Source organism: Durio zibethinus, chromosome 10, assembly GCF_047325235.1.
Source record: "Durio zibethinus cultivar Kanyao isolate XHJ-2024 chromosome 10, ASM4732523v1, whole genome shotgun sequence".
Lineage (NCBI taxonomy): Eukaryota > Viridiplantae > Streptophyta > Magnoliopsida > Malvales > Malvaceae > Durio > Durio zibethinus.
The window spans coordinates 24,194,257-24,215,186 of NC_143171.1; the positions used below are offsets into that span (position 1 = coordinate 24,194,257).

General features: G+C 28.6%; 1 protein-coding gene across 1 annotated transcript; it reads right to left on the minus strand.

Moving 5' to 3' along the window:
- Window positions 1-6,063: 6,063 nt before the first annotated feature.
- On the minus strand, window positions 6,064-7,814 carry LOC111292538 (myb-related protein 306-like). The gene is made up of 3 exons (XM_022884967.2): window positions 7,576-7,814; window positions 7,221-7,350; window positions 6,064-7,039 (listed from the first exon to the last, which is right to left on the minus strand). Exons 1-3 carry the CDS (start codon window positions 7,706-7,708, stop codon window positions 6,322-6,324), a joined length of 981 nt encoding a protein of 326 aa, XP_022740702.1. The 5' UTR covers window positions 7,709-7,814; the 3' UTR covers window positions 6,064-6,321.
- Window positions 7,815-20,930: the final 13,116 nt, after the last annotated feature.

Sequence of the window (20,930 nt, forward strand, 5' to 3'; positions counted from 1 at the left end):
ATAATGTGATTAGGTGGCAATATGAACAATTAGTTAGATTTTGGTTTTCAAGAAAAGGAAAGGTACTAATTTATAAATTTGTATAGTAGAATGAAATAATGAAAGTATTTTATGCTTTAAGTTGGTAATATTTGTATTTCTACCATAGACACAATTATTTTTTATGATAGGAAAGAGAATAGATAGGATTGGTAGCAAAAAGCAACAGAAATATAGCCATACAAGTGGATCAAAAAGTTTTGCAAGAAAACAAAAAGAAATAGTAAGTTTATGATTTTAAACATATTCCAATGAATGAACTTTTTATGTCGTTAAAAGGTAAATATGCAAATTAACAGTTATTGTACTTTTTAATAGTTTTGATAGTTTCAATACATGATATTAAATTTATCGAAAGTTTTGAACTTAATTGACATGGATGATATGTATGAAAAAATTATTGTTTACGCCTATTTAGGTAAAATTACAAATTTGATGTTATTGTTCTATTTAAATAGTTTGGATAGCTTCAATACTTGATAATAAACTTGTCCAATTGATTGAACTTGGTTTCTACGGTTGATATGGGTGAAAAAGTTATCGTTTATGTTTATTTGGGACTACTTTTGCCTTTAAAAGGCAAAAATACAAATTAAACTTTTTAATGGCTTTCAGCAATTTGAATGGCTTCAACCCATGTAATTAAACTTGTCTAAATAATTAAATTCGGTTGCCATGATCGATATGTGTGAAAGGCCAAAATGCTTTTATTGTTTGCGTCTGTTTAAGACTATTATGTTGTTAAGGGACCAAAATATAAGTACATGATATAAAAATAATTCAAAATTTTTTAACTTGATTGACAGTCTTGATATGCATGAATAAGTTACGATTGATATGTATTCTATCAAATAACATATGTTTTTATATAGGAGATTGAGGTGGGTGGTAAAATTGGACGTGTGGAATTTTTTCCTTAACAAACACAAAAAAAAATTACTCTTACATGAATGTCGAAATACAAGAAATTGTGATAATTTGTAACATCTATTTTAGCAAAATGTAAATATTTACTCTTTTTAACATATTATCAATTAATCATTAAACTTGATAGTTGTATATGACTAATTTACAGAAAAAAGTGAAAGAGAAAATGGTTGCTGAGATTAAAGTAGCATCTGATGGTTCTTTTAACATGCAAGAATTAGAAAATCAGATATTCATAGAAGTTGCTAGAAAAGAAAGGCATGGACGGGTCTGAGGCCTTGGATTAGATCAAACACCACTACCTACTATGGACATAGCTCTCAGTAATTTACATTTTCAGCAAGTCAGTCTTTGTGAGAAATTTCGATATTGAAAGAAGAGTTGCAAACTATGCAACAATGTTTCCAGCAAATGGAAGCAGAAAGAGAACATGAGTATACCAAAATTGAGGAAGAATGTGCTAGAATGGAGTAAGAGCGTGCAAAATTTTAGTAGTTGTATGATCGATTCGATTATCTTATGAATTTTGTGCAACAATAATTTTTAGAAACTGATCTCAGTGGTCCACCAATACAGATATTATATTTAGTAAATATTTATATTTTTTAATATAAAAAAGCTTACAATGAAGTGTTAAAAATTGTATGCTATTATTATTCAATAGGTTTTTTAGCACGCTAGTGACCGAGGTGAAAAAATTCATTCATCAATTAGCAGCCTTCAAAATATATGCAGTCATCAATTTTATATATTTTAATTTTTATTTTGTTACTATGTTAAAAAATTTGAATGTTATTATACGAATTATTAAACTTTGTGTTGATTAGATGCATATTTAAATGTGAATTAAGTTTATATTAATTTTAGTTTTTGAATTTAAGCTTGTTTATGAAAATAATAAATATTAACAAAAATTTTTTATTTAAAAAAAATATTTCTTAATTTCGCGACTTTTGCGTCCAAGAATATCAATAAATGAATAATTTAGTAGCATTTGTACCATAAAACTTGAATAAAAGTAATGGTGCTTTTGTTAGAAAATGCGCTAAATTAGCAGCGTTTTTCTGATATAAACGTCATCAAAGTAACAGCTTTTTTTTTTTATAAAAATACCACTAAATTAATAACATGTCAAAGATACAAATGTAACTAAAATAGTGGCATTTTTTAGATACAAATGCTGCTAATATAGCAACATTTTTCAAATATAAATGCTGTTAATATAGCGACATTTTTAAGAGCCAAACGTTACTAATATAATGGCATTTTTTAGATACAAACACCGTTAATATAACAATGTTTTATAAAAAAATGTTACTATTTTTTATGATGCATATATAGCTAACACTTTTATTGATATTTTTTATAAACGTCGTAAATCTTTTACTGACATTTATAAACGTCACTAAACGTTAAAAAAAAAATTATCACTAAAAATCAAAACTGCTGTAGTAAATGTTAAATATGTGAACACATTAAATATACTGATGACTCATATTTCTTTTATTTTATGATAAATAATGACTCGTATTTCATGAACTGACAACCATCAACCACTCAATCTCTCAAAGATTTCGTAAGCCAAAGTTCAATGCCAAATTTTGGACTTAAAAACCAAGAAATAAAAGGGTTATTATGTACAGTTTTTTTTTTAATACCGATAATAATTTTTATATATTTTTTAAATTTATAAACGAAGTTAAGATATGTATATTTTTAAAATTAAATTTTATTATATTTTAAGGGGTAAGAATTTTTAATAATTTCAATTTCACTGTCCATCAATGTAATAATTTTTTATTAGATATGAGTTTTAATCTCATTGATTTAGTTTTTTAAAAGTATCACAAAATTTTGATATAAATTAATCAAAAGCTATAGGTTGGTATAAAATTCAGTGATAATTCTTACAAATGTTAATATATGGATCACAAATCATTTTGTATATAATTAAAAAAGCTAAATTTTCACAAAATTTCAATAGAATCTTATATAATTAACCAATTTTATGAAGTCAAAATTTGTTGCAGTATTATTTAAGATTCATGACCAAAAAAAAGATAAGATAAATGAAAATTAAACTCTTATGGTTGGAATTTAAAGGAATCTTTAGTGTAAACTTTGTAAAGTACTCATTTCTAAAATATACCAATTTCTTCCATTGTTTTTTTTTTTTTTTTTTCAAAGACAAAAGCCATTAATAAACATGGTGGAGGTTGACACATACTGCACCTATTAAGCAAAATGACTCATCAACCTACTATTTACATTAATTGCTTTGATTTGTACTAATCAATACAGCTATGTACCAAACCTTTCTTTTTCATGACTTAAAACTTGAATTGTATATCATTTGTTTTCGACATCATGAAATTCAGGCCAATCAATGAATACTGGTTTAACTTCTGATATTTATATCATTTGTTTGACTTATATACAACAAAAGATGAAGAACTGGTCATGATAATCTTATTCTACTGTTTTCTTTTTTACCCATACGTAACAAATAGCACTTATTTTCAATGCTTCATCGCCCACATAACTTTGCTGTATTATCTTTAGAAGTATTTAACAAAACCTTTAACTTATTATTTTTTTTATATTTGAGATTATCAAAAATTAAACTTTGATAATTGTAATTAAAAATTCAATACTTTATAATATATATATATATATTTATTTATCACGTTGGCAAAACATTTAACTTTACTATAAATAGGGTTCTCAACATTACGTGAAATTCAAGCAAGTCAATAGAAGTATTTTCGGTTTTTCTCGTATTCAAGATATATATAGTATTTAATTTAAACTTTATGAACTCATTCCCCGGAGGATATTGGATAAAATTGGTACGATACAAAATACAAAGATTAGCATAATTACTACCAGCCTTTGCGGTTAATTAGGTTCATATTTTACGCATGGGTATTAAAAATTAAGACCAATATTTTCTTTAAAGCTTCACCTAATTATGTCAACATGTTAATTGCATATATTAGTTATTTTAGATTAATGTCAAATTTGCTATTGTACTATGAGTGAATTTTAAAATTTGCCATTATTGTATTTTAATTTTGTTGAAATTTGTTATTGCACATTTTAATTTTAGACACAATGTAACAAAAATTGATGAAAATTTATCAAATTTCATTTGATTGGCAATGAAATATTTTAATTTTATTATTTTATAAAAAATTACCGAAATTGAAAGTAAAGTAACAAAATTTCCCATTTAAGCTGCTGGGTGCTAGCTTCGATTGCAAGATATCCGCATGCTGGACTTAAATGCAGCATGAGGTGGACTTGGCATATTGTGCATGAGGAGAGCACATGATTCTGTCTTGAAGATTTTCTTCGGCTGGCAACCCCTCTTTGCCCTTTAGATCTTTAATTAGGATCACATTATCCATTCCACACCACTGTGGGTCCAGAACTATAAGAACTAATAATAACTAATAATCAACATGGATAATTGCTGCTAAAATATGCAGGATCTTTAATCTAAATGTCTCCAGCCCAATATCTACATTGATAATTTGGGGTATGACAACTTTTACATACAATCAATTCAATAGTAAAAGGAGTGTTTAGTAAATGGGTTGGTAATCTTCTAACCCTTTGCTTATAAGGTTTAGATTCGAGTTTTGTTATTAACAAATATTTTTAATGAGTGATTTGTAAATTTAATATAAGTTTTCTTTTGAGACTTGTGATTTGTGAGTGGAGAAGTTTTACTCAACCTAAATATTTTTATAGAAAAAAGGATTTTTTAGGGAAATTGAGGTAAATTTATTAAAAAAACAAAATAAATGCCAAAATATTGATGTGTTTAACAGTACTAGAGGAAGAAAATTCAAAAATATTGAGAGATGCCAAGTGAAAAATTAAAACGTGCTATCATAGAATCGTACTGTTCTGCTTGATGCCAGCTTCACACCATTCACTTCACCATGTAACTGTACTAAATGAGATGTCTAAGACTAAGAGAAAGAAAAATTTGCTTCCAAAGTTGGATCTTGACTGGTTCTTCTCTATTACTGCATTATATGCCTAGGCTAGAGACAGCCTTCATTGCTAAAATTTCCAATGGCATATGGTACAAGAAGAGGGGCCAAGAAATTAATACAAACCTTTTAGAATTCCTGTGGGGTAGAAAAAATTTCACCTTTTAGATTTTTACTTTTGTTTTGATTGTCATTTGGGGTTATAGTTTTCATGAGGACCTGATGGACATTCTTATGGCTTTACAGTGTGTTTTTTCTCTTGCAATTGCATGGTCAGGATTATCATTGAAAACTAGTCCTCCATCCTGTGAAAACAGGCAGGAAAATCAAAAGGCTTCACATGTTTGCATTTAAGACCAGGCATTGGAGATTTGCAAACCAATATCTGCCTGCCTATTAAAATATACTACATTTTTTTCATCTTTGGATATGTAATTTTCAGACTTAGAAGATAAAAAAGAAAAAAAAAAGACCAGAAATAATAAGGATCCTGTGAAATTTGGGTTGTAATTCAAGTATTGCTGATCTGCCATGATCACTGTTTTGGAAAAATTTTTCTACCCCTCATAGGATCTAAAACAACCCATGAAATCAACACTATCATCTTTTGCTTTCAATTTTTGCTTACAATTTCCCTAAGATAAGACAATGCAATCAAAAGTTTCCTCAAAATTAGCTGGGAATTTATTTCACAATTACTTGCTAAAAATGGTTCTAGCTGGCTAACCTAATTAATGCTGCCATTATTTCAATTAACTTTTAATCAAACAAAGAGCAATTGCAATATTGGTAGTTGACTTTATTTTGATAATGAGTCATGGGATGCACAGCCTCACAAGAAAGTAAGTCAAACTTTAATTCTTCAGCACATCCAATAAATAGAAGGGTGTGTTAGCTATTAATAAGTTGTTCATTCTTTTAATTTCCATTTTTCTTTTCTTTTTTTTTTTTTTTTGCCTCTATTTCCTTGAAAACCCAAGAAAACTACGAATGACAAGGTCTTACAGTAATTGTTCAGTCCAGCAAAACTCATCATGCACTTTGGATAATGGCAAATGAAACCTTCTTTCTTAGGCCTCAAAGCAAAAAAAGCTTGAATGAAAAATAATCTAATTCATCTCATAATTCCAAATGAAAGATTTTACAAAGCTGATAATTTTTAAGCGGATAATCAGGACATAAATATTGCTTATTCTTAACCCAAGATACCTGCCACAATAATGTGAAATTTATACTTCTATTCTACCACTAAAGGGGTGACTGATTTCTTCCTTGAACAAGACCTATAGCAAAAAAATAAGCCAAGATCAAAAGAATCCCAAAAAGCCACTAAAACAAGAACTCCCTCCATTTAGAAAAAATTAGCGTTTTCATCTATCATGATATGACTAAGATGGTGATCTTTCCCTTGATTTGAACCTTCATCAAAAAGCCATTTCTCAAGCAATGACAGTTTGCCTTGGGCATTACGATCTGGCTTACTTTCATCTTCGAAAAGGCTTGCATCAGGTGACATAGATTGTGAGAAATCAGAATTGGAGGAATCCAAAGATTCAAACATAAGCAGTGACTCAAAAGCCTCTGACATTTCCATGCTGCTTTTGTCTTCCTGCCTCGGAGTCCCTTCAATAGAAGCAGAATCATTGCCACCCTTGTTGTCAAATGATTGTTGAGTGGCAGCAGAGTTTGTAGAAGCAGGCTTTGATGGATTTCTCATCCACCCTTTTAACAACTTAGCTATGTTCTCTGTGCTTGAAGCATAGCTCCCCGGTTTTGCATAAGATATGTACCCATTAGAGGGTTTCAGCTCAACTAAACCACTTGGTTTCTCTGGGGACAATGCATCAGATAAAGCCTGTTTAGCCATATGGATATCAGTCTGCAGTCGTCTCTCCCATTGACCTCTAGAAATTTGGTGTGACGATGCTGCTGCTGCTGATGATAACCCATCTCTAGAATAACCTTCTCTGTCTTGGAGCTTCTTCAGCTTCTTCTTCAAGTGAGTGTTCCAATAGTTTTTAATGTCATTGTCTGTTCTTTGAGGGAGGTAAGATGCTATTGCAGCCCATCTGCAACAATATTAAATGTCCCATTTATTACACTGCTTTGACAACACCAAATTATTCATGACATCCAAGATTAAACTGATGAGACATAATGTAACACATTATACACAACTTGGTTACTGAAGTCAGAATTTTCCTCTTGGGGCTTAACTCTTAAGACCTTGGACAGAGAAAAATAGATTACCTGTTGCCTAAAAGAGCTTGAAGGTGGATTATCATTTTCTCTTCATGTTCTGTAAAGTTACCCCGTTTAATCCCTGGCCTTAAGTAATTGGTCCATCTAAGCCTGCAGCTCTTGCTACATCTAAACAACCCTGGAAAGAAACCAGAAACAAACAAATATTAATAATTTCATTAGCATACAATCAAATCATGATAGTCGACTTTCACAGGCCGCAAAGTTAAAAAAAAAAAATTCGATCAGACTCTTGATAGCATTTGCTTTATGATCAAATACCAAAGCAAACCAAAAAGACAAAACAAGATGCTGTTATGTTAAAAAAAATGTAGCACAAAAACAGAAACCTTTTAACTCAAACCTGTATTGGTAGGAACAGCCTTCCAATTCCCAGGACCATGTTCTTGAATATAAGACACCAAGGCGATATCTTCTTCAGGAGTCCATGAACCTTTCTTCATACCTGCTTTGTCACAACAAGGTGGTCTCCCCATATCACTTTGTTTCTTTTGAAGATCAGAAAACAAATTCTATGCTCCTCTAATTCTATTTTTTTTTTCTTTTGGTTTTAGTTTTTCTTCTTGGAAGCTTTAAGACAAGGGTTTATTTGGTCCTGCTTTGCATTTATAGAAAAAGAGAGAGAGAGAGAGAGAGAGAGAGGACGCTGACCTAAAAGGAGGAAAAAGGTACCCTTCCAACTTCCACTCCAAAGAGTCAAAAGATGACGGCAAGAGCATTAACTCAAGGGGAGGGAAGGGCAGGCTGTGCCAAAGTCAGATCAGCTGTGGTAAAGGCAATGTGCCCCTTCTGCCTCACAAAACCGCGTGGCATTTAATGTGAGTTGAGCTCTAAAGGAAATCTATATCCAATCTCTGCGCCATTTTTATAACTGTAAAAGACAAAAATAAAAAACACAAAAAATTAGTGATGAACAATGTAGTTCATACAGCAGATGTGAGTGTCATATTATAGTCTTGTAAAAGCAAAAACATTATTTCAGTTCTTCAGTAAATTCATTGCCGGGCATTATTAATGAAATGTTTCAGTTAAAGGATCGATGTCTATATGTCTACTATTAGTTCAAGGACACTTTGTTAAATTATTTTTATTTTAAGAAACAGTTTTCATCAAATGAATTTTTTCCATTAAATTTATGAAAAAATCATTAATTATGATTTTTTCTTTTTTTTTTTTACAAATAGCAGGGTTCATCTATATCTATTGCATTTGGATAAGTTTTCCTTTGAGTTTAATCTACGCCTTAAACCTTGATTTCTAGTTATAAATAGAATTAAGTCCTAATTAATACCTAATTATATATAGAATTAGTTATAAGCATCGATTAACTATGCTAACTACTCAATTTAAGTTTCTAGAATGCTAATTAATAAAATATATTTTCATGTGAATTCATAATTTAACTAAATTAATTAATATAGTTATTTTAAAAAAATAATATTTAATATTTAAAATTTAAATTTCAATACTTATAATCCTGTATATTCTCATATTATAACTTCTTCTCCAACTGCATGGACATTTTATATAAATAAATAAATAAATGTGCATTCTCATCAACTAGTGAGGAAAATGCATGGATCAGTGCATGCTGGAATGTAAACGTGTTTTATCAGTTTTTAGAGTCAATAAATTAATCTGAGTTATTAAAAAGCTATAGTTAGCTTATAGTCGACTGATGTGATAGATACTTGACCAATCAAGAAATTGACAATACTTGACAAATTATAATGATATTAATTCACTTGCTTATCATCCATGCATGCATGAATATCATGGCTGCTTTTGAAGTAGGAAAATTGAATTTAATTTCCACATCAACCTCTCTTTCTTTTGGTAGACACTTCGCACAATTCGATAGGATAGACCTTTGCCCTATTAACAATGTCTACATATCACCTTACATGAAGCCAATAAATCTTTTTTCCCTAGCGTAAAATGGTGGAGGTGTTATTATTATTATTACATACTTTTTGGTGTTCATAACTCATTGGTGAATACAGTTTTTTCCCTAGATATAATATATAAGTTTAGGAAGAGAAAATTTTTAATAAATGACCTTTTTTTGCCCAAGTTCCTTCTAGCATAATAGTTGATCAATTTATTATTTTATTATTATGATTTGCAATGAAATAAATACTATATTCTATAATTGTCACAGTAGTGGATCCTTTGTTAGTAGTTTAGAATGCGGCATATCCCATATTGGATAGAAAACTTTAATTGTTAAAGTATAAAATTAATTTTTGTATTAATTTTATTCATATTTTAATAAAAGATAATGTCATATATAATCCCTAAACTATTGTATTTTGTTAGATTTGGTACCTAAACTAAAAAAGTTGTTAAATAGGTACCTAAAAACTAAAATCATGTCTCAATTTGATCCAAAAGTTAACTCCTTTAGTCAAATTGCTAACTTGGCTATTTTAGCTAATAAAAAACCACCATATTATAGATACCCATCTGTGTTCGCAGTCAATCGAAGTCTACTTTACTATTACTATTTTGTTATTATCATTTTTTTTTATATTATCATATTATACCATATTATATTGTATCATATTATTATTTTTTTATTACATTATAGTATATTATATTAGTATATTACCTTACTATTACTATTATTATTATTATTATATTTTTCTTTCTTTCTTTCCTTTCAATCGGTAATCATAGATTTAGGAAATTGATAATTTGAATTCAATTCATTCGGTCGAAAGGTTTTTTATTCAGTACCCAAATCAAAGACTTTCAGTTTCACCAAAAATGTGGCCAAGAATCATGCTCGGATAGAATCAATCAGGTTTAAATCTTGGAATTGAATTCTATCCAATCCTTAAATTGACACTAGACCTGTCTATAAATTGAACCAACATTATAGAGAATAGGAGGAGATTTTAGGGGTTACACAATTGATTTTTGGGAAATGGTGGATTTAGGAAAAAAGGACTCAGTTTAAGGTTTTTACCAATCTTGACACTAAACAGATTCAATTTGAAAAGACTTATGAATCTTGCTCGGAGAACTTGGAGACTATACTCGGAGGTCTTATAAATCTTGGCACTTAAATACTTCTTTAAATAGAAGCTCTACAACATTTGAAATTTAAAATATTTTGCCTGGAAGACTTATGTATATTGACACTAAATAGATTCAACTCGGAAGGCTTATGAATCTTGCCTGAAAAACTCAGAAACTATGTCCAGAGGATTTACAAATCGTTCTCATCCTTGCCTGGAGGTCTTTAAATTTTCTCATTTTAAATATCTAAAAAAAATCTCATTGCTTGTTATCCAAAAAAATTTTCTTTCAAATTCTTCAATAAAATTTCTTCACTTACAATTCACTTTCATTTTTTACAATCCTTTTTTAAAAAATTTCTCTTTCATGAACATTCCGAAAGATATCATTTTTTTCCAAAAACTTGCAAAATGATAATTACGATGATTAATCAAAATTATGCAAATACAAATATGCAAATGTTTACTTTAATGATGTGAATGTGCATGTTTTTACCAAGATACAAATGCAAATACACTCTAAAAAAGATGTAAATAAATTTTATGCAAATTCTTAATAAATGATGTGAATGCAAGAACAAAAGATAATGCAGGATGCCCTTCTGATTATGCAAGCATAAATATCTTAAAAAATGTTTTTTTTTTCATGATGCAACATGCAAATGCTAAAAAAAAAAAAAAAACATTCCTTTTGTTTACAGAATTCTTTTCAACTTCAAATCATTCTATCAAATCATCCTTTAACTTATTTCCACAAGATTTTGTTTTCTTTTTCATCCTATCTTTATTTTTATTCCTTCACCTTTACTTCACATTTTCAGACCCAATCATGCCATAATCATGTGATCAGTGCCAACTTTATTCCCATGATAAATCCAACAAACCACTATGTTCTTGCTACTTAATCAATCAAAAATATATATTAAAAAAAATGTGTCTTGTTTCATGTTTTCTTGCCCAAATATCATACGCACTTATTCACCATTTTATTGGAAAATAATCTCATTTATTCTCACCAAAATTGATTTTTTTTTCCTAAAAATTTTTCAAAAGACTGGTTTTTCAATGAAACAATAATTTATTACGTAAATCAAAACTCACCTTGCATTTACAAAATTCTTGCCAAATGTAATTTTCTTTTTATACCAAAATTTTTTTCTCTATTTTTTACAAAAATGCCTACCAAATAGCTCCAAATTGACCAAAAAAATTGCCGCACATAACTAAACATCATGATTAAAGAAAACAAAAAATGTGACTTTAAAATCTCTCGATAATTTGAGTTCACTATTATGGAAGAAAAAAGGTGATCTTTTACGAATAAATTGAATAGCCTATCATATCAAGGTTTTATTCATTAGGGAATGCCTTACAACTCGATAAGAAATAAGCAGTTTTTCATTTAGGCTCATGAATGAAATATAAATTTTTTAAAAAGCATGAATTCTTTGAAAGACAAACATGTTTAACATTCTCTTTAGCATCCAAATGTGGCATTTTAATTAATGTTAAGACCATATATGAGGGGTTAAGAAATTGAAGGATCATTTAGAATAAAAGAAGAAGGCTTAAACATTCATCTCTTTAATGAGTTTTAAACTTTCAAAGCATCCCTATTCTTGAATCTTTCAAAAGTATGGGTTACTTCAAACTAGCTTTTCTTATTTCGTTAGACATCAAGACTAGTTTAAAATTTTCAAATATGCTCCAGATTTCCCTTTTTAAAGGTTTGCATCCTAGGGCCACATCAATTTCATCATGCACTTAAGAATTCAAATTTTATCCATAAAGGGTTGATCGATCAAATAGGTAACTTGGCAATGAAAGAGAGCTAGAGATTCATAACTTTTATGATAGTTCCTTAAAAAAAGCTTTTCAATTTAAACATCCATACCTAATCTAATATGAACTTTTCTAAGGATGTAACATAAATCAAGGTTCAAGATTTTCAAAGAAAAAGATAGATAGGCCCAAAACAAGTATTTAAAGGTGATTAAACCAATGATTGTTTTAGGATGCTTTTCTTTTTATTTTCTATTGTTGCCACTTTCATCATTTCTTTTCTTTTCCCTTTCTTTTCCATCTTTTCTTTTGTTTTTCCTTCTTATTGTCTTTCTTTCTTTTATTTTTCTTTCCCTTTTTTCTTTCTTCTTTGAATTAATTTCAAAATTTTGGGGAACTTTATATGAAGCATTTGTCCTTAACATTGAGAGTTTTTTCATGAACTTCATCATACTTAAACCTTGAATAACCCCTTTTTTACCCCTAATAGGAAGGATGATCCTTGGTCAATGTTTATTTAGAATGAATTTATCAAGCTCAAAGGGTTAGTAAGGGAATAATTTTCTTATTTGTGAAAGGATAATTAAAGTGACCATTTGTCATCTTAAGTACAATCACTTAAATTGAAGAGCAATTCTTTAGGAAAAAAGGTTTAAAAAAAGGTTTTTGAATTCTCTAACTTTTGGTTTAAAGAAAGGTTAAAGAAAGACCATTTGGTTTCCCTAACTTTTGAGTTCTCTGGTTTTTTTTCTTATTTTTTTTCAAAGATTTGAACTTTCTTTTTTAGACTTTTGAAGTTTTTATTTGGATTTATTCGAACTTCTTGAGTGCATGATATCACAATCATGTTTGATCTTTCCTTTTTTTTCTTTTTTTATCATTTTTTTCATGCCCACATAACTTATACACAATTCATCAAAAAGTGCTCTAGTTCGACACCATTTTAAAAAGGTCCATATGATAGGAACCATATTGAAAAGGTTTTCAGATTGTTCATATCATCTCGTCAAAAAAAATAGTTATGGATAAGCCAAGCTATCTTCAAGGTAATAAGTGGTCTTGCTTCTTCGATTAATGTGCCCCAAGACATTGAACATTGATCACTTTAGGAATAGAATTGAAACATTATGTGTTTATGGCCAATTGATGAGATTTGAGTGAGTGGCTTTATTGTTAAAGAGCAAGCATAATCTTGACACATATCAAATTATCAACATCGAATCTAAAAGCATCGTGTCTGCTAAATTTTCAAGAAATCCATAAAGCTTTTTTCAAAGTAACTGTTTCATTGATCATCACCTAAAAAATATTATCCCCTTTTATATGTCATGGTATGATCAGGTGAAGATAGGATTGAAACTTGTGTCCTCTTGAAACATTAAGTTCTTGAGTGGTTTTTATGAAAGAGTTGACAAAAGATATTTTTTAGGGTAAGTTTATTCCAAATAATGATCAATAGTTCTTCGAGACCCATCATGATGAAGTTGAAAACCATTTTATTTTTTCCTTGATTTGAAAAGTATGCTATGTGGGTTTTATTTTTGAACAATTGCTTGAAAAATAAATAAATAACTTATTAAAAAATCCAACAATATTAATTCCATGCAACAAATACAACCTATCAACATCATGTGCATGCTATACATGTATACCAAACAAAAGTTTTAAAAGCTTAAGAACTACTCCTTCTTAACCATCTAAGACCCAAAATTCCTTTTCATCTCTTAAGTCTTTAAATTTTATAATTGGATATAAGACAAAGAAAATTTCTATTACTCTATGAGCTCTAGAGTCAAAATGCCAGCATGGATAAGATCTTCAATTTTTTCTTTCAATTGTCTACATATTTTAGTCAAATGATGAATCACACCATGTGAAAATCACATTTTCTATTTAGATCATATCTCTTTCTTAATGAATTTTGGTTTGTTTTCAAAGGCACATAAGTGAGATACTGATTTTCTCCTAGCAAAGGTAAAAGATCAAAAATGGGGATAAAAAGTTTCTCTTGATAATTTTTTAGTCTTTCTTGGCTTCTTCTTGGTTGGTTAATAAATTCGGATGCAAGGGTTGGATCATGAGCAATTATTTAAGGTTTGAGATTTACTTGAAACTCTTATGAGCATAAGTAGGGATTTGATGAGGCATTGTTTACGGCAGGGTAATAGGGATGGTAAACTAGATAAGAATAATATGAGGCAAAACTTCCACTTTGGTACCTCTCTTGAGTGATAGTTTGTACATCTTTTTTTTAGATGCCCCATTTTTCTTTACCTTTTCGATATTGAGCTTTCCATTATTGATCGCATTTTCTATTATTTCTTAAAAATTATCATGTCGATAAAATTTTTCATGACATTTCCAATCATCTTGTCATAATAAGGAGCTCGAAGAGTGTTAACTAATAAAATAATGATTTTTTTCTATAAAGGGCGACTGAATCTAATTGGTCACATCTTTTCGCCTTTGAACATATTCTTTAAAGCTTTCGGTAACTTTTTTCTTTATATTTTACAGAGGCAGATGATTTAACACCAAATCTATTATATGCTTGTATTATGTGATAAAGGCCTTAGGTAGCTCTTTCCACGAATGGATCCAACTTCTATCTAGTTGAATATACCATTTTGTAGCAGATCTCGTGAAACTATCTTGAAAGATGTGGATCAATAGTTTATCGTTATGAGCATGAGCGATCATCTTTTGGTAATACATGGTGAGACAAGTCACTAGGCATTTACTCCCATTGTATTTTTCAAATTCTAAAATTTTGAATTTCGATGGAATGACAACATCAAGCATCAAGCATAATTCAATTGCATCCATCGATCCATAAATATACATTCCCTCAATGGCCCACAGCCTTTCTTTTATAAACTTTATCTTGTGCTGAGACTCTGAGCCATTTCTTGTTCTTGCTACACTTTTTTTTAGCTTTTCTTGTTCCCTTAAATTGTCCAAATTTGAGACATTCATCAAATCTAATGACTTCATCTTTGTAGGTATTATAGCATGCCTCAAAAATTGAGTAGGTCCCTATGTTATTGGCATGGCAGTGTTAGTGGATGGGCATTCTCCAATGAAGGGCATAAATAGCAATGTACTATTCAAAAAGTCTAGGCTTGATGTGGGGCAAAACATAGTAAACACAGGGAGTCATCATCATCGTGTAGTTGTTTATGACACTTTTGGGTAGCTGTTTCCCTCACTATTTCTTTCTTTTTGCCCATTTTCCTCACCATTTCCATCATCGTATTGAGTGGGTCATTTATTTCATCTTGTGCTTTCCCAATCTCATCACTTATTGGTCCGTTCTTCTCTCATAATCCGAACTCGAGTATTGCACAAATGGTGGATAAGTTGATTCGAAAGCTTGGATGGTTAAGCGATCCTCTTACCTTTTTTTACCACAATTTCAAAATTAGGCATCAGTTTCATTTATTTACTCATGTCATGACAAAAAAAAAATTTTATTTTTCATGACCCAACAAAAAAATTAGGAGAACTTAAAACTCTTTTTTATTTTTACAAAATCTTTTTAATGTGTAAGCTTTGAAAAAAAAATGCTATTTACAAATGTACAATTGATGCATGATATAAATGGATGTAGAGATGAATTTAGGCATGAAAGTGTAAGGTGAAGCAAGATGAATTTTTCATATATGCATGATCCTAACAATAAAATCTAGAAATAATGAATTTTCATATATACATGATTAAATAAATAAATAATAAACCTTAGTAATTTAAAATCCTTTTTTTTTCTTTCAATGAACCATCCTTTCTTTCAAGAATTTTTTTTTAAAAAAAATCTTTTTTTATTTTTTATTTTGGCTGGACAAATGACAAAACTAATTCCACCCATTTTTTTGGACTATAACCTTTTTATTTTCTATTTTTTTAAGGAAAAAAAAGGAAAAAATTTTTTACGACATTTTTTTGAAATGCAAAAAGGCCTTTTAAAAAAACCTATAGAATATACAAAAATTTAGACAAACATAAAATTATTTGAATAAAAAAGTTGTGAAATTTTTGTTTAAATTTTGGTAGTAGTATATTACATTTTTATTATTTGTCAAATAAAAAGATGTTTCTTCACATGTTGTAATTTAAGTATTTTCTACGAAAAGGTTTGACATGGTTTTATCCTAGCTGAGCTTTTAAGGTTCACTTTATGTCGAATTAGGACTTATAAATCTAAAAGTTTTCAAATTGTTCTTTACATCGTCATTCATTATAAACTAGTAAGGCTCCTTAATCCTTATTCATAACAGGCTACGAATGAAAATGATTCAATTTAAGTGAAAGTATTTCACTTGCCATTGCAAAGGTTTCACCTTATGATAGCATAGGTACTTTACTTCCTTCTATAAGGGACAAAGTTCGAATATAGAGCTCATGCATAAAGTGCAATGTGTCATTGTGTGCAAATGCCTCATAATTATTGAGGATAATATATATAAAATAAATAAATAAATAAATAATGAATAAGTGGCATAATTAAAAATGCAATGCAAGTGATTTTTTTTTATTATTAGTCATTGAAAAACATCAAATTAAAAAAAAAAAGAAAATTAAGGTTAAATATCAATTATGATCATTAACTCAAAATTAAGGATAACAAATAATTAATTTTTGGCCTAACGCTAAAAAAAAAACGTCTTTAATAGAGTCACCAAGCTGTCGTAACGATTTTAGGACTACTAGACAAATTTGAAAATAACTAGAGTTGCTATCAATCTTTTTTGGCTATGTGTGATTGGTCACTTATTAAAACTTACATTCTAAATAAAATTGTAAAGTTAATTAAAATTTATTAAAAAATAATTTTTGGGTTTGCGAAAATAGTTTGGTTTTGGGAGTTAATTATGCGTGGAGAAAAATTAGAATCCCTACAATGCTCGTTTAAAACAATACCAATTAATTATGTTTTATCCTTTGAATTTTGACAAAATTGGTCTTAAGTTTGATATTTATCAATAATTTCCATGATTTATTCTATTCATTAAAATTTTAGCCCTTTTTTTATTTGAGAAAAATAAACTAAAACCTTATTATTGAAAAGTTTCAAAAATATTTCAATACGCTAGTAATATTTGAAAAAAAAATTTTCATCTAAGGATTTTTTAAAATTCACTATTTGGACATCTTAAGAATCATATTCTCGGAGGCTCGTGTTTTTTTCCAAGAATGAAACGATATGCATGTCATGCAAATGATTAAATATTAGTGTGCATATTTTATTTATCCTTTAAAAAATATTTATTAATTTTTATATTATTTTTTAAAGATTTTTTTTAAAAGAAAAAGAAATTTTTTTGTATTGAAATTTTTTTTTATAAATATTTTAATGCGCTAATAATATTTTAAAAAAATTTCTCACTTAGAGGTTTTTTAGGTATCACTATTCGGATTATCTTAAAATCTCATAATCGAATAAAAAATTTTTTTCTCATAATTTTTATTTATTTATTATTTATTTAACTATTTATTATCTTATTTTATAATTATTTTATATATTTTAATTTTAATAAATGAAAACCTTTTTATATTGAATATATTTCTAAATACTCTAGTATTTTGATAGTATTTTAAAAAAATATTTTTTTTTAAAAGTTTTTAAAAAATCATTACTTGAAATTTTTTAATATATCATCATCGGAAGATTTGCATTTTTATTTTAGATTTTATATACTTATTATTTTTTATTATTTACTTTAAAGATTTAAATTTTAAATACACATAAATAAAAAAATAAATTAAAAAAAGTTAAAAAAACCCAAAAAGCCTGGTCAAAGTTGGGTCAACGATTTAATAGTGGTCCGGTTCGGCCGTTCAGGCTGACTTAGTTCGATTCAAGCCGATTCATATTGAAGGAGAGCGGCAGTTCAGTTGGAGGCAGTCTAGCCACCAGTTCAGTCAAACCAATTTAGAACTGAGGTAGAAATTGGGAGTACGGGTCGGGTCAAGCGAATCTGGGTCACCAGTCGAGTCGGTTTTGACCCACCTAATTTTTTTTAGCGATAAATCATTTGGTTTTTTTAAACTCATTTCATCTTTTCCTAAAAACAAAAAATTAGATACTCTCAACTTAAAAGAAAAAAACAGCCACCATGGTTCTCGGGTTTCAGCATTGGCTCGCCATGCGTTGCCGCCTGCTGGCATCCTTTGTAGTCCAAAATTTCACCATATGTTCTTCTCGACACCCTCATGACGGATCCAACCTCTGCTTAAATGAAAAAAGCCTAGATCTGAGCTTAAAATCAACGGTTTGCACCTCTAACAGCCTAAGCTCCGCCATTCCTATGAGCCTTGTTTTTCAATTTGTTTTTCCACTGCCTATAGCTTTCATCCTTTTCTAATAATCAGTCTTCAAAACTCTTCAAATCGCCCAAACAGAAAACTTTTTTTTTTTCAATTCAAAGTTTTTCTAGGTTGTATTTTTTGGGGGTTTATGGTGCTACTGCTCTCTTCTTTAGACGACGTGTTGGTTTTTTTTTATTATTTTTTATGTGATTTTTGGTGGGTTATTTGGCAAGGTGTTTTTTAGGTGGTTTTTTTTTTTTTTTTTAATATTTCCCTTTGGGTTTGTAGTGGAAGGTTTCGATGGTGTATGGTGGGGCTGCTAGCAAGGGTGCTTTTTAGTTTTGCTTAGGTCTCTTCGCAATGGTGAGGGAAAATGGCTTGATTGTAATGTTGTTGATGGATGGTGGGTGAAGGCGGTATGGATATTTTTGGCAGCGTCCTTCGTATATGAAGTTGGCCCCCCTTTTGTGTTCGTCTTTTTGCTGTCTTATGAAGGGTTTTGAGATTCATGGAAGACTCAAAAGATAGGCAAAGGACCAAGGGAAAAATGGGGGAGGTAAGCTAGAGGCAAGGCTACTAGCAGTTGAAATTCAACTGCAAAGGTGGCTGTGTAGGGTGGCTGAGCAGAGTAGAAAAGGCTGGGCAGTGTTGTGCATGTCACCTGCTCAGTCTGTTCCTCCCCTTTAAAAAAAATTTTTCTTTTATTTATTTTATTATATTACATATACATATTTCTATATTAATCAATATTAAATCGACTCTGTAAAAATTTGAAAATAGACCCGAAAGCTGAATTAATTTGAAGCACAAAATTATTAACCCAAACGAAAATTAGTGTCTACGGTATAAAAATGTGAGATAAAACAGAAAAATAACGAAGTTGTAAGAGTTTCTAAGTATGATTTATTTTGAATAAGTATGTAAAAAAATTTTAAAATTTATAAACTCTTTTTTTAAAACAAAATATTATAAAAAAATTTTAAAAAAAATTTATAAAGAATCCAAAAAATAATAAATAATAAATTAATTATTTTATTTAAATAAAATTGTTAAAATTTGAAAAATACAAAAAAATTTTGAAAAATGAAATTAAAATATAGAAATATTGAAAAAAATAAATGAAATATTTTTAAAAATTTTTAAAAATGAATAAAAAAATTGAAATATTGAATTTTTATATGCAACTAACTAAATTTCAAATTTCAAGTAATTGCATAAATTAAATTTCAATTTTTGTTAAAATAAAACAACTATTTGCATAATTTAATTATTGATTTCATCAATCCAAATTATTACGTCACGTTATTAAGTCAATTGTCATGTTAACATTTTTAATGATAAAAATTTAATGAAATTAACAATTAAAATAAAATTATTAAATCAAAATAATATGAAAATTACATTTGTATGAATTAAAGAATGAAGACTAAACGTCAAATTCTAGCAGAATTACAAGAACCTCTTACATAATTTGACCGAATATATCACCTCATGAAAATTGATGGATTTTAATTGAGAATGATGCATGATAGTCCAAAATAATCTTGAGAAAAGCATTAAATTTACCATTGTTCTAAATTGGGAGTTCTACATTTATCACTCTACAATTTTTTTTTGTATATAATTTTACCATATTATTATAACCATCTTGCTATATTTTTATGTAATTCTAATCACTTGTGTGTGTGGACATAGAAAATTCAATCTAAATTAAAGAATATTTCATTAAAAATTGAATTATTTTTAAAATTTTTATTATATGAAGAGTAAAAAATACTTAATTTTAAATTCCGAGTTAGAATAATACTGATAATTAAATAAAAATAAAAATATTAATTTTTTAAAAAAATACCAACAATGCTACTATTATTTTACTATATATTTTGTATTTGTAAAAAATTATAAATTTGAGAAAAAAAAAAAAAAGGTATATCAATTCCATCGTCAGTTAGGTTGGGGAAAAATTGAAGAAATTTTTTAAGGAGAAAAACAAACACAAATAAATTCAATCTGTGCTTCCATGATAGACAGTGTTCTTAGCATTTAAATGATTTTTTATTTTCCATTTTTTAAATATTTTTGGCTTCCCTCAAACTTGTATTATTTCAAAATTTTTCTACGTGCAAAATGGTGCCTTAATATGTAGCTACATGACTGAAACATTTAAAACTTGAAAAGCGTTGCAAGAAAAGATTGGCTTGATGCTGTGAAATTCAAATGGAAAATGCAAAATAAACAAAATCACAAAAAAAAAAAAGAAAAAAAAAACCAGCAAAGGCGACCATGGAAAGCATCAAAGCAACAAAAACTACTTGAATTGCCACAATCTACTTCTTGCTAATTTTACCATTCTTCCTGTAGCTAACTAACAGATGGAATATATAAATATATATATATATATATGCAAATTAATATTGGAGATATAATAACAGAATACATTTATCAGGTTAAGTAATTCTTCTATTTCCAAGACAATCATCAATATTTAAAATAGAAATAAGGGTAAGAAAGTTTAATGTAATGGCACACTGTCAAATTTTGGAATTTAAAATGGTGTGATTAGTTTTTTTTTTTATAATTTTTTACA